The sequence below is a fragment of the Adiantum capillus-veneris genome, chromosome 13, assembly GCF_014529385.1.
Source record: "Adiantum capillus-veneris isolate H3 chromosome 13, ASM1452938v2, whole genome shotgun sequence".
NCBI classification, from domain to species: domain Eukaryota; kingdom Viridiplantae; phylum Streptophyta; class Polypodiopsida; order Polypodiales; family Pteridaceae; genus Adiantum; species Adiantum capillus-veneris.
The window spans coordinates 46060832-46076082 of record NC_140943.1 but is presented as its reverse complement, the minus strand read 5'-3'; the positions used below and the strand labels follow the sequence as shown (position 1 = coordinate 46076082).

Genomic DNA, 15251 nt, shown 5'->3' with positions numbered 1-15251 from the left:
TATACTTGGAGCGGTATAATGCTGGCCATAAATAGTTGCGCCTGCACAAACGAGCTGAGTAAGGTAGCGCATGTTCGCAGATCCTTTTATTACTTGGAAGACAACCCTTTCAGCTTTTCATCACGTTTTTTTTTAAAACGACAGTTTTTCACGACATTATTTTATTTTGATTTTTACTTGGTTTCTTTAATTTGAACTATGTGCCACGTGGTGGCTTCTGCGAGGGGATAGAGGAAAAAGAGCCTTGGGCTCACCAAGTAAAGATGGTTATAAAGGGTAATCTGTAGCCTTTGTTCAGTTCGCACACAATATACATAAGAGCGTGTGTTCACATCGCACACACAATTTACACTTAGCTTACAACGAGTTCCTAAGTGGTGTCACCTAGGAGTTAGAGAAGGGGTGTAACCATTGGCCTCAGTTAGAAGTGAGAGAAGGGGTGTAACCATTATTGTGACTTTGGCTTTCACGTTTGATTTAGTTCTAACGCTCTACACCAAAGAGTGTTGGACAAGGCCAGTCCATTTTTGGACCTTTACCTTTCCGCCTACTAAGTACATTTGACCGATTGGCTACCAATATTTACTTGCGAGCGCAGGAGTCTGATTCTTGCCGTTTCGAGATGGGCAGGGATTACGGTGGCTATGGCGATGTGCAGGAGCCGCAGCAGCCTCAGGAGCCTCAAGAAACCTGCCGGATCAGTATGCTACTGGTCCACGGTGAGGACGGCTGCTTGCCGAAGACCTTTAGCTTTGATGTCTTCCTCAACGGGGTTCCCGCCTCTTTCTTCTTGTCCAACAACTCTTCGCACAGTTTCGTGCGAGCCCAGGCCATGGAGAGAGCCGGCCTGTGCTTCTCCTCCACCGCTCAAAAACGCTGCGAGCAGCTGCACATCGCAGCGCCCAGTGTCATGACGCTTGGCTCTGTGGTGTCCCCTTTCCGCATTTAAGAGTATGCTTCTGACGCGTTCGAGTTCCAGGTCCTGCCTTCCATCACTGTCTTTGATGTGGTGCTCGGAGGAGACTGGATGTATGCATTCGGCTCTCTCAGCTTTTTGAGGGATGCAATTTCCTTCCCGCATAATGGGCAGATGATCACGCTCCATGTCTCTCAAGCTGCTCTCAAGATCACAGATTAGTACCCAGGTTCTACTCTGTCTATTTTCAACAAGATTTGTGCAAAATCAAGTGAAGTGCCAAAGATGCATGTGGTGCTGTATGTGTGCATATCCAGTTATGGGGTTGAAGCTTCGACACTTAGCAGTAACTCAATTGCAAGATGCTTGATTGTGATATGGGTTTTACTTACATCTGAACTTTTGTTCTACCTTTTGTAGTTTCAAGAAGATTTTGGGAAAGACTAGCTCCTTCAAAGAGGTTAGTTTATTCAGGTCTTTCTCTAAGAGATGTTCAGATCATAAGTAATAGGACACCCGCTTAAAGATGTAGATAAGCATATAGGTTGCAAGTAACTAAAGAGAAACAGCCCGAGAAGGGCGGAATATCTTTGTTTAAGAAGGATTTTGTAAGTGATAATGTGTCATGAGATGGAGGGTATTTAACCTTTATCTAGTCTTATCATATAATAGTTCCATGTAACTAAGTTTGAAGGTTGGTGTTTTGTCATTTGTGCTTGATTTTTAAGAAAGTGAAAGGCTGGGGCGGGTGTTGGGGGGCGCATTAGTGTCACAGAATGATCCGAAGAGGCCTCATTGTTCTTTCTGATGTGTCTTGAACTCAAGAGATGTATGATGACCAATCTACCATAGTTGGGAGAGTTCATGGCGTAGCTGCTAATGCAAGGGAAGGGAAGGGAATCTTTATTGCTAATGTTTTAATAAAGTTCTACATGGTGGAAGTCACGATTTAGAAAAAATTGTGTTTTCACCCGAATCAATGCAGATCCTAGTAAGAAGAAGAACAAGCGGTTAGAGGTCGGTATGCAAACTGCTTGAATATCGGGGAGAGAGAGAAGAAGAAGAGAGTTTTATCGTCATAGGAAACTATCCTAAGAGACCTTAAAGATCTGGCCGACGAGGAGAGTTGAACTCAAGACTTGTTATTCAAGAGGGAAATGGCATAACCAATCTACCACACTTGAGAGAGAGAGAGACCCTTCGAGCATTCTAAGACTTGTTTGAGCCTCTAGTCTCGTAATAGCTTGTTAAAAACCCCGAAAAGTAATATTGTGGCTTTTGAATGGTACACAACCTCTTTAGCATTATTAGGTTGTGGCTTGTCCAGTCTTGCTATTAGATGCACTTCTGAGTGTTTCCTTTCTCTAGAAAATATTGCTTTGGCTTTCCTACATATTGACCTCTTAGATGATGTGAAACATAGTAAATTAAAATTTTTGGGACTTTTTTCCACAATAGATGCTGAGAGAGGCCATCTGCCACATGCATATCATTACCATCCATAGATTTCCAATCTGTATAGTGCTTGAGAGATGTAGAATATCAATAGCATGTACATTGTATGCATACCGTGCGGACAAACAAAAATAAAATGAAAAAAATAAATAAAAGTTGCATAAGTTTAATTTTTATGTTATATGACTGAATGTAAGTTCATCTTTTCCATAGAGAATCATTTAGCTTAGGAGCCACATTATTATTGCTCATTGGCTTCTTATAAGAAGGAAAATAAAGCATATGTTGTCTTCAAGGGCAATTAATCATAACAGCTTGTCCTAATTTGTCTGGTTACCATCTCTCTCTCTTTGCCTCTCTCTCTCTCTCATATATTACTCTAGATTGCATGTTGAAACTTCATGCTTATAATCTTCAACTACTGTTTTAGCAGAGCGAGTGGTCAAGCTTAAAGTTTCTGAGTAATCCTTGAAATGATGTAATCCTACATCATGTTTTCTTTTGCAATGAACAATATGCTAATTTATACAAAACGTATAATAGTATCTTGTGTATGCTTTTTGATATATTCGTGGACATGTATTTGATGCTTCCTTGGAAATGAATCCCATTGAAGGCTAGCTAGTTCTTGGACACGTGCAAAGTTTTAGCTCAATAAAGAGCAATGTTCACTTATGCTGTTGCTGTTGATGCGTATGGTAATACACTTGGTCATATACATGTGCTACTTTAATGTTCTTATGAAAACTTGATTTGTGTGTACATAGTTTATGCACTTTTGATGTAGTTTTGTGCATGGGCTGTTGCTGTAACTACCAATATGTACTAAGGTTGGGTTGAGCGGAGCCCGGAGGAAGAAAAGTGAGCTTCGCATGCCACTGCCTCGTTTGGACGACCTTGGAGGAGAAAGAGTGAAAAAGAGGAAGAGGTTGAGAGAGGCGTGCAATCTCTTTGGGGGGGGGGGGGGGGGGACTATGGCGGGCCTAGAACTTCACCTGCAGCAAACCAAGGCTAGCCACACAGTTTTGATGCCCCTATGCACATTTCCACTTTTTGTTTGAACCCAACCTAATGTCAGATATCAGTTCCCTCCAAACCAATTATAAATAATTAAAAAAAAAAAAAAAAACGCTTTGTGTGAGGTATGCTTGTGGCAGTGGAAGCAATACTTTTTTGACTTTGCTAGGCGGGTGTGTTGCGATGATTTTTACATGTAGTGTATCGGCAGAGGATTCTGGATGTTCCACTAGTTTCTCTCCAAATATAGCTTGTACATTCATAGGATATTAAAAAACCCACTCTTTTAACATGTCTGAATGAATAAAACGAACCCTTATTTTAGGATTTCGGAAAATATAAAACCCCCTTATTTTAATGTATTTCTGTTAGATTGACTCAAGTTTTTGCATTTTAAAACCCCTCCTATCGAACTCACATTTTACATTAACATGATTACATAGTGCACTCCCCGAGAATATACCTAGAGGACCCCTAATTATCCACACACACACACACACACACGCACACACACACACACACCTCTCTGGTGGATGCTATTCAAGAGAAAAGTATGTTACCATATACATGTGGTAGTGATGTGTGTGAACACACTTAGGACCGTTGGGGCATTTTATCCCTCACTAGGAGGTTTTTCCCCATGCATTGTATATACTCCCATCACACTCTCTATTGTGTATCTTGAGCTTCCTTCGTCTTATCCAACCTGTGTGTGTTTTCCTGCAACCCTAATACCAACAATTGGTATCAGAGCAGGATACGTCCTCCCGGGCTTAGTCGCCAGTAGCTCCAGCACACGCCTGCTCACTTTCTCTGATTTTTGTGAGATTTGGAGAGCATTCGTAGGTCGACAAAAATTTCGGGCAAGCTCAAAGATCTTAATCTACTCAGATTTCTCATTTGGGCTCAATTCGGCCTCCGTTTCCACTACGGGAAGTATTGCACATGCTATTTTGTCATTTTGTGTAGAAATTATGTCAGTGTCGTTTTTTGCATAACAGGTCCCTTACAGTCCTCTACAGTTTGTGCTATATAGCACGTGTTGTTCCCGCTTCGTTTCTCCTTTTTTCAAGAAGTTTTCACATCAAGTGTATGCATTCGTCATGGCCGACAACAACACAAATGTGTTGAAGATGTTTGCTGCTGAGGACAGATTGGATGGGGACAATTACCCTATGAGGGCTGACATGATGTAGCATGTTCTTGTGTAAAAGGGTGTCTGGAATATTGTGCAGGGCATTGATGTACGTCCTAGTATCTGAGGATACATGCGATGTTGACGATGTTGCAGGTCTGCTGCTGTTAGAGTTGTTTTGCCTACGATAAACCAAGCTCGTAGGGATGTAAAGATGCACAGGCTCATGCATTGGTTGAGTTTTCTATGAAGCGCACTATTACTCCTCACATTCGTTCAGCCAAATTTGCAAAACTGGCTTGGGATATTTTGGATGGTCTTTATGCAAGTCGCAATGAGGCTAAAATTGCATTGCTACATAAAGAGATGGAATCAAAGATTATGCATGAGGAAGATGACATGGACACTTTCCTTGCTGGTGTAAAGGATATCAATGAGCAACTTATTTCTGCAAGTGAAGTCATTTCAGACAGTTCCCTTATGGAGACTATTCTTGATGCCTTGCCAGACTTTTGCTAGTACTTGGAGACTTATCACCCAAGGAAATCATGAGGTTGTCAAGTCTGATGCATTGTGCACATTGATGTTGCAAGAGTCACTTTCCAGAAAAAACAGTACTAGATAGCGTGCAATTGAACAAGCTTTTATTGCTGCTCAACAAAAGGGTGGTAACAACAATGCAACCACTTCTTATGGTTCTTCTGCGAGTGGAAAATCACATGTTTCCAATGCTTCTGTGGCAGAAATTCGTCTGGAAATTATGGTGATAAGGGCAAAAAGAAGATGCGTTGCCATTATTGTAAAGCTAATGATCACTTGATCAAGCAGTGTCCTAAGTCGAAGGCCAAAGAGGCTAGGAAGAAAGAGGGTCGTTCCACTGCAAATGCTGGATCCACTACAAATGCAGCTATTGTTGAGTCTTCTGTGAAAGGAGATTGTGATGTTGATGTTGATGTTGATGTTGATGTTGAGTTGAATGGGCTTTTAGTGCAGAGTATACCTATAATCCTATTGTCCATGATGCATGCATGTCAATTGCTGCAGATTCACATGTGTGATATTTTGACATTGGTGCTACAAAGCACATTACCTCACATCGTGATTTGTTCACCTCTCGAGTCTGTCCCTTGCGGGAATTCAATTACTTGTGCCAACAATGCCTCTTTCCGGTTCACGGAGTTGGAAAGATTGTGCTTACTGTTGCAAATGGCAATTCTTTCACACTTGTTGATGCACTTTATGTACCTGGGATCAAGAAGAATTTTTTGTCTATATCTGCACTTGCTAGCCTTGGTCTTGTAGTAAAATTTGTGGATGATAGATGTACAATACTGATCTCAGTTTCGGTGATGAAATTGTTGCATCTGGCATTTTATGTCGTGGGCTGTATAAGCTCACTTTGTATGATAAGTGTGGGCAAAATTTTGCAAATGCAGTTGTGGATTTGAAGGCTATTTCAGCTGCAAAACTTTGGCATGCACGTTTTGGTCATCTGAATTTTGTCAATTTGCTAGGTTTGCAAAAATCTGAAATGGTTTCTTACTTGCCACCTCTTGAAGCACCTGTCAAACATGTTTGTGAAGGCTGTATTTTGGGTAAGATGCCGTGTTCGAAGTTTCCAAAGGATGGTTCAATTAGGGACACATGTATGTTGCAACTTGTGCATATCCGTCCTTGGACAATTACCTTTACTTTGTGACTTTCATTAATGATTACTCCAGGCATGCATGGGTATTTCCGCTTAAAGCGAAGTCCAAAGTATTTATGTGCTTCAAACAATTTTTGGTTATGGCTAAAACTGTCTCAAAATGTACTATGGGCAGCCTCTGTTTTGATCGAAGGGGGGAGTACATGTCTCATGAATTTAATGCATTTCTGGCTAGTCATGGGATAAAACACCAATGTACAATGCCTTATCGCCTTAACAAAATGGTGTTGCTGAGAGGAAAAATAGGTCACTTACGAAAATGGCACGATGTATGGTCAAAAATCAAGCTTTGTCGTATTCTTTTTGGCTTGAGTCGATCAAGTGTGCCACTTATGTACTAAACATGTGTCCTACAAAAGCTTTGCAATCTATTACTCCATATGAAGCATGGCATGATAAAAAGCCTTCTATTGAGCACATGCATGTTTTTAGTTGTTTGGCATATGCTTTGGTGCCACAAACACAGTGCAAAAAATTGGATGATAAGGCTGTCAAATGTATTTTTGTTAGTTATAGTGCTGAAAGCAAAGGTTACAGGTTGTATCATCCACAAACAAAGCGTATTCTGGTTTCACGGGATGTTGTGTTTGTGAAAGATTCTGTTCAGCCTTTGTTGTCATGTACTAGAGACAGTAATGTAAGCTCACAAGACATTTATGACACTTTGTTTCCTCTTTTTAGTGGTGGAAGTACGAATGTAAATTCCAATGAGGCAAATGTACAACCTATGGTGTTTCTAAAAATGTTACAGATTAGCCTATTACTGATGCAAATGCACATGATGTACTTGATGAGGAAAGGGCTGAGAATGAGCAGGCTACAGGTATGCCTAGATGGCTAGTGCATACTTTGTGTGATAGTAAATTGGATGCACATTTGTCTAGTTGTACTCGTTCAGGTTCTTGCCATGCATCAGATTGTTATGCTTTGGCTGTGTCTAGCTTACATGATGTTGAGGAACCTCTGGCTTTTAATGAAGCACAAAATTCAAAAAATTGGATGGCTACCATGCAATCAAAATATGATGCTCTTATAGAAAATGACACATGGACTTTATGTGATTTGCCTCCTGGCAAAAATGTCATGCCAAGGGTAGGGCCGGACAGGGCCAAGGGCCAGGACGGACATGTAGTCAAGGGGGTCCCTATGTTTAGCAGGCCAAGGGCCTAAATAGGGCATGGCTGGGTGGTCATGAGCATGCTCTAGTCCCCTCTATCTCACATTGGTATCAAAGCTCAGGGGAGGAGAGCTATGGAGGAGGGGGGAAGGTTGCATGAGGCATACATGGTCTTACTCACTCTCTCTCTCTCTCTCTCTCTCTCTCTCTCTCTCTCTCTCTCTCTCTCTCCACATGAAAAGCTATGGCAACCCACTTAAGGGTTGTAGCCCACGACCACGGTGGACAACGAGGTGAATTCGTGGTCTAAGACCACCTTGGCTAATAGCAAAGACCGTGAGGAGTATCTAAACCATCGACATGAAAATCACAGCATTCAAGGCCTGTAGGGCTGCAAACAAACTCAAGGACGTTTCGAAAACATGTCGATGATAAAGCCATATCTTTTGGCATGGTGCACTTTTGATATGCAGGTATTGGCAAGGCAATGATAAGATCTTCAGTATTCAAGCAAGCCCTTGCCTCAAGATCACCAAGGGTGTTGAGGTTGGAAGGACAGTTGCATGTCTTGGCCATGTACGGTTTGTAAGAAACATTATGTCACAGTTCAAGCGCAACACTCTTTTCGAAGCTTATGGAAAGCGACAGATGTATATTTAGAAGATTGTCTGACTGTAAGCAGGGAAATGAAGGACAACAAAACCAAGGGAAAGTTGGCAGGCAGCAGGGACTCAAAATGAAAGTTGGCAAAGACAAGGCCGAAATCGACAAAGACATGGCATTCAAGTCTACCAACAAGGGTTGTGACCTAGAGCCCCTGAACTCAAATTCTATGGGTGTGACTCTCAAGGAGGGTGATAATCCTTACAATTATTCTTTTTTATTTTTATTTGGAAGTTAGTTTTGTCTACATACAAGGTATTGATACATCCGACACGTCACCAGGATAGGCAAATTTGCCTAGCATTATGGCATGAAGGTATACAGGCAAGGCCTGCGGCATGTACATTCAAGATGCTCGGCATGGCCGGCTAGTTGTTTTTGTTCAAACCAATATCAACACACTACATCCAACGTGTTTCCAAGGGTATTTGACAACGATTACAAGTACGCTTTGTTCTTAAGCTAGTTATTGCTTGTCGAAATTTTATGCTTCCAATGTGGCGTCCTACTCGCCACGGTTGGGAAATGGCAAGCACAATTTTTGTTTAAACTTTGTCTCAACTTTGAGTCTGAACAAAAGATACCATATGGGTGTATCAGCAATGACAGATCATGAGTTGGGAGCATGGCACCGTACGACCAAGATACATGAATCATGTTATGCCTATGGAGTACGACTCCCTATGAGGCTACCCCACGAGCAAGGCTTGCGTAGAAAACTGTTGTGTTTCTACAAGATGTTTGGCCTTCTTGTTTTTCTACATTCTAACTTTTCAATTGGCAAATATTTCCTATTGTACAAAGCAAAGTGCTTTGAAAGAATTTATGGGAAGCAAGGCTTCTAACCCGTGCCAAGATCCTGTCATTGACTTCAAATCAACGACATTGGCAATAGTTTTGGGCATTTCGCAACATGCAGATATAAGCTCATAACGTACATAAGACAACGGTCAATTGTGATGTATCCATGCCCGATTGTGTAAGGCACTTTTGGTATTGGCTCAATCTTCAGGGCCATCATTTTCGCCAAGGGAAACACCTTTGCATGCATGGCATGCCAGTGAGGTAGATAAAATTTTACCTCAGTATTGTTTACGCTTCCGCTACAATGCCAACTACCCCTGTCAAGGACACAGTAAGTTAATGATGTCTACAAACAATTTTTATTTATGTTTATTCACAGGCAAAGTGCCATACTTAAATTACTCTGGTACAGTCATGACCACATACAAGATAGGTGGATCAAGATGTGACTTATCGTACCTCTCTCTACGAGAGTGTGGTACAAGTACACTGTTGTACGCTTATAGGATACGCTACAACTAGCCACTGTTTGCATAGAGGCATATACAAGGGGCATTTAATACAATAGAATACGGGATTTTCCTCAACCCAACATTCTCTCTCTCTCCCTCCTAATTCTCTACGGGAAGGTGAAATTATGCATGATTTTACTAAAATCTTTCTATGTTGATATGGTAACACAAAGGGCTAAGAGCCATCCATTTTTGCAGGGCTAAGAGTCCCCTATTTTGGAATGGCTAAGAGCCATCTATTTATAATCCATCAGTGACTGCTTACAAGATCGAACGATTCTATCCAGTTGAGTACCCATCGATTCTAATGGACAAGCCACCGTCTTGCCATTGCTGATTTTTTAGGCATTATTTTAGCATATTGTAAGTGTGACGATCAATTTGACTTTTTGAACGTCTTAAACTCGTAAGGGCTTATCTCTAGCAAGGTGTATAGATGAAGCCAGCATGGAGGGCAAGGTGGGAGACTGAGAGAAAAGAAATGAGCTAAGGTCTCCAGCCAAAAACAGACCCTGCGCCTCTCCTTACGAAATCAACGAATCATTTTTTGCAAATGAGAGACATGAGCCTGGGCTTCAGCACAATCCTCTGTAGCTTGTGCCCAATCAGCAACATTAAAACCCTCTGGAACAACACTCTTACCTCTGTCAGTGTTGGATGACTCGGGTTGGTGCACCACAACCTGCTAAGCGGGTGGCTGTGCTCCCACCTCAGCAGCCAAGCGTGTGCTCCAGCTTTGTAATTGATTATCTAAAAAATTTCGGAGATCCTCTTACATCTCCACTGCCAATGCATCCAAATCAGTCATGTTGATCATTACATCGCCAGGGTGCGAGGTTAAGTAAGAAGCTAGGCTATGCTGTGTTCTCAACTGAAGAAGTTCTTGTTGAATAGACCTTACAAACTCAGCATTAGCCCCTCTTAATCTTTGTATTTCTGCCCCTTGTTGGCGAGTAGTGGCAGTCAGCTGTTCATTCTGAGTGTTTAACTCGTCAATCCGAGTCTGCGAAGTCGCTACCTGCGCTTCCAGCTCATTGACTCGTCCCTCTGTGGCTGGGGCTGGCCAGGCCGCACGAATAGACTCTGCAAGTCTGCTAAAAAATGTGCCGCATGCCTCTAATTGGTCAGCAGGGGTCACTGCTGCCGTAGCCTCCCAGGGTAGCGCTGCGGGGAGAATACCTCCCGTCGAGGCAACCGCATTCGTAATACCCGACGTTTTCGGTTGAGCGGGGACGTCCGCAATCGCAGAGCTCATCCTCAAGGGAGTCGTACTGCTAACTCTTTCCTGCATTCGGTGGCGCCAGCGAGCCACCGCAGAATCTTCCGCAACAGAAGATGCAGTTGCTGGAGGTGGTGTTGAAAATTGCTGCTCCTCACGGCCGCGCTTGCGGCTTACTGATCCTACACCTGCAGTGGCCATCTCCTGGGCTCCAGAGGATACCACCGCTGTCGATGAACCAAGCAATTCCACAGTACCCACCTGTTGCTGCCGTGTTTCCCTCTCCGCCGGCACTGCCAAGCTTTGTGTTTGCGACAGAGGAGGATTAGTGCTTTGGACCACCAAGCGATCATCTTCAAAGTGGCAAAGAGGGCGTAGGGCGAGAGGAAACACTTCTCTCAAAGGAAAGATCAATGTGAGCAGTTGGCCCACCTTTGTATTGGTTTGGGTACCCCTCCCCAACTGTGCCATCACTCGTTGGCGCTCCGCCAGCAGTCGCTCTCTGACCACTGCTGCCCAAGCTACTGGCCCAAAGTTGGCCGAATGCAACACATTTCTAGCTCAGGTCGAAATAGTATACGTTTTGGCCTGTAGCCAAATCGCCTCAAGGAACCACCGATATGCATCCCTGGTTGCCACATCTGACAACCCTGACAGCTTATACTCCCCTTTGACCTTCAAGCCAAATTCCTGCTCGACATCTGCAGCAGGGATCACATGGGCGGCTCGCACCACGCCATCGTTGGGTAAACAGCAATCTTGAGATTCTTTCTGCTGTCAACTGTATCTGTTGATTGTTGAGGACCACCATATCACCAGTCGCGAGTTGCTCGATCAAACGTGCTGCGTGCGGGTGCACTGGGATTCCTTGCCAGTCCAGGTTGGCGAACACACGCAGCCGCAAGTCTTGCAGCCATGCGTCCCCTCGTCCAAGCGCGAGCTGCTGCACGGGAGTGAAAGGGACACATTGCAGAAGAGAAGCTGTCATGGTGGCGATGAGATGCATGAGCAGAGAATAAAACACTAAGAGCGCGCGACACACGAAACTAGAGAACCACAATAAAAAACGTCTGCATGCAATAGTAACCCTTCCACAATGAGTTCCCAAAATAGGGCGATCCTGGGTGTCGCAACCATCATAGATCTTTTCCCGCTTCCCAAGATTGCATGCAAAAGAATCCCCAATCATGATTAAGGCGGCTTTCGGCTCTTGTACCGCAGCAAAGGGGCACTGAATTGTGGTAGGTGAAACATAATGGCACAATCTGAAACCATTGCCGGCACAGAAATAACCTCCCCCCGCAAATCCGCCAAATAAAAAGAAATAGGCCCGCATGCTTGAAAAATCCAAAATGGTCATGACCACCTTAATTTAAGCTTCCCCGGCATCTTCCCGAGACGGGAATTGAAGACAAGGACCAGCTGTCCTCGAACAAATTGCCGTGCTTTCGGGCGATCCAGCCATTTTTTCCGCCTAGACTGTAGATCCTGCAGCACCGCAAAGCTCTGCAGCCGCTCTTCGTCCAGTTCCTGCAAAACATCCAATCGATAAATCACGAAATCCTCCGGAAGAAGCCGATCCGCAATCAACATCCGCAAACTCGGAATCAAATGCTCCACCGGAGTGATTGCCTCCATGCCAAATGCTAACTTACAAGGAGTCAATCATGTTGCCACTTTATAAGCTGTCCGATAGGCCCATAAGGCAGAAGGAAGTTTCACATCCCAATCCGTTCTATTCATATTCACTAACTTTGTCAAAATTCGAATCAATTGTTTATTGGTTGATTCTGCTTGCCCATTCGCCTGAGGATAATATGGAGAAGATTTCCTTTGCAATACAAAGTAAAACCGCAGCATTCTGTCCATCACCTTATTCAAAAAATGACTTCCCCGGTCACTAACCAGCTCAATAGGGCAGCCATATCTAGAAAAGATATCCTTATATAAGCATCCCGCCATAGAAATTGCAGTGTTATCCCTCAAAGGCCATGCCTCCACCCATTTGATAGCGTAATCCGTGGCTGTCAAGATATACTTATTCCCTGTGTGAGATGCCACTTGTTTAAAAGGACCAACAAAATCCAAACCCCACTTTTGAAAAGGCTCCAAGGGCAAGACTGGCTGAAAAGGCATTCTCGACCGTTTGGTAGGTTGCCCCAAACGTTGACACACATCACAATGTTGCATATAGTTTCTCGCATCTTGAAACAATGTGGGCCACCATAATCCTGATTGGAGAACCCTTCTAGCTGTAATTAGTGCTGCAAAGGGACCTCCGGCAATACCCGTATGTACTTCCTCTAGGACTGCTTCCTTCTCCTGTGGTAGCACACATTGGAGTAACACCTCTGTCACCGTGCGGTAATAGAGCTTCCCCATAATGATCTCGAAATTTCTGCTTCTAATAGCCATACGTTTCCTCCGATGGCTGGTCAAGAAGGAAGGCATGTCGCCGTTGTCGAGAAAATGAAACATCTCCTCATACCATGTCCATGGAATGCTCGGAATGACCCTTACGTGACTCGGGACGGTAATATCTTCTGCATCGACTCCTGTTAGAAATAGAGATGCATCCGGAAATTCATCAGCGACCCCCGTCGGCGGCTCTCCAGAGTCTAGCCGGGATAGGTAGTCAGCCACCGCATGCTGAGCCCCTGGAGTGTTTATGACCTCAAAGTCAAATTCCTGCAACAGAAGCACCCATTGGGCCAATCTTCCCGTCAAATTCTGTTGCCTTACCAGGTATAACAGAGCCGAATGGTCCACATGGAAGAAAAACCGTCGGCCCAACAGATAGTGCCGGAATTTCTTCACTGAATAAATCATCCCTAAACATTCCCTTTCTGTTACTGAATAATTTCTTTCTGCAGATGATAATCGTCTACTGGCATAATAGACCGGTCGGAACCATCCTTGACTTTGTTCCTACATCAACACATTGCCGATAGCGCGATCCGAAGCATCCACGAACACATGAAAATCCTGCCCCCAATTCGGTGCCAGCATAATCGGAGCTTTGGAGAGCTGCAGTTTTAATCTTCGAAAAGCCAAATCACATTCCTGTGTCCATTCGAAATCTATAGCATGAGCTGCCTGAGTAATCGGGATTGCCAAATGTGCGACAAACCGCAAATGCCTCCCATGCCATTGGGCTTGACCTAGGAAAATCTGGCACTGTTTCTGATTCTGCGGTGCAGACGCTTCCATAATTGCGACAATTTTATCCGTATCCACAGAAATGCCATCTTCAGAGATGATATGCCCCAGGAGCCTGCCACTACGAACAGCAAATGCACACTTTAAAGGATTCAAACTGAATTTTACCTCTCTGCATTTCGTAAAGCATAACCGTAATTGTTGCAAATGCTCCAATTGTGCTCCAAAAACACTGAGATCATCCAAAAAAATCTGCATAAAATACGTCAAGTAAGGCCCAAAGATTTGAAACATATCCCGTTGAAAAGTGGAAGGTGCATTCCGCAATCCAAACCACATTACTGTGCAGGCAAATACTCCCCATGCGGTAATAAAAGCTGTTTTTGGTTGATCCCGCAATGCCATTCTGATTTGATTATATCCACTAAAGCCATCCAGAAAAGTATACATCTCATGTCTTGCTGCATCATCCAAAATGGAATCCAAAAACGGGAGAGGAAAAGGATCTAGAACTGTAGCGGCATTCAATTTCCGGTAATCCACACAAATTCGGATTTGCTTATTTTTCTTTGGTGCTACCACAATTGGAGAAATCCATTCCGGATTATCAATAGGGGTAATAAAACCCACTTCCAACAGGCAATCAATTTCCAATTTAACTTGCTTTGCCACATTCGGATTCATCCTGTACGAATGTTGCTTCACGGGCACCGCATCCGGTTTCAGATTGATCGTATGCTGATAAAACTTAGGATCCAATCCCTGCGTGTCCGCATATTCCCATGCGAAAACATCCTTAAACTCTGTCAGTAATTTGATCAAATCATCTCTAAAACTTGCTTCCAACTGCTTATTAATGTATATGGGCGGTGACTCCGCTTGCTCCCCAAGAAAAACCTTCTCTAATTCATCTTCCTTAACCCTTGTAATTTTTTCCATTTGCGCCTCAAACGCTCGTTCTTGCTGAATCACGTCCTCCAGTGACTCAGGACTTGGAAGCACCTGTTGTTGGGGCTCCCCTATTTCTCATGGAGTTCCTGAAACCCCCACCGAATGCCCTTTCGGAATCAGAGAAATATCCGCAAGGTATAGAGAAACCAAATCCGGATTCGCTTTGAGAAATTGTTCCTCTTCATTCTCTTCTAATCCTTCCACCATATTAACTGTTTCTACTATCACCGGCCATGCTGCCTGAACTGGTTGTCGGCATGTTCCCAACATCACACGCTCTTTTCTTTTACCCTTCTTTACTGTAAGCATATTTGCTTCCCAATTATGTTTTACCCTCGCTTGTCGTAACCAGGGTCTCCCCAAGATAATGTGATAATCCTGATTATGATCTTCAATATTCAAAACTACTAAGGAAACAGCAAAGGACAAGCCCGCTACATCCAAAACAATACCCCGAAGTAAACCCACTGGTTGCACTCTTCGCTGATCTGCCATGCGGACTACAAAGGGTGCAGGCTCCCAATCACTGAGACCAAAATGCTCACACGCTGCTTGGGTGATAATGTTTACCCCCGCTCCTCCATCCAAGCGTACC

The 15251-nt window shown here is 43.6% G+C and overlaps 1 protein-coding gene across 2 annotated transcripts in view; it reads left to right on the top strand.

Annotated features, from left to right (window-relative positions):
- Window positions 1–520: 520 nt before the first annotated feature.
- LOC147443914 (uncharacterized) overlaps window positions 521–15251 on the top strand; it is a 31814-nt gene continuing 17083 nt past the window's right edge. Inside the window, exons 1-4 of one of the 2 annotated variants that reach the window (XM_086526712.1) lie at window positions 521–719; window positions 980–997; window positions 1091–1145; window positions 1337–1565. In XM_086526712.1, the coding sequence (XP_086382838.1) occupies window positions 623–719; window positions 980–997; window positions 1091–1145; window positions 1337–1424 (258 nt within the window). In that variant the 5' untranslated portion in view covers window positions 521–622 and the 3' untranslated portion in view covers window positions 1425–1565. Of the gene's footprint in view, window positions 720–964; window positions 1146–1336; window positions 1566–15251 lie in introns of those variants that run through there. The other variant, XR_015189994.1, reaches the window with a different exon arrangement.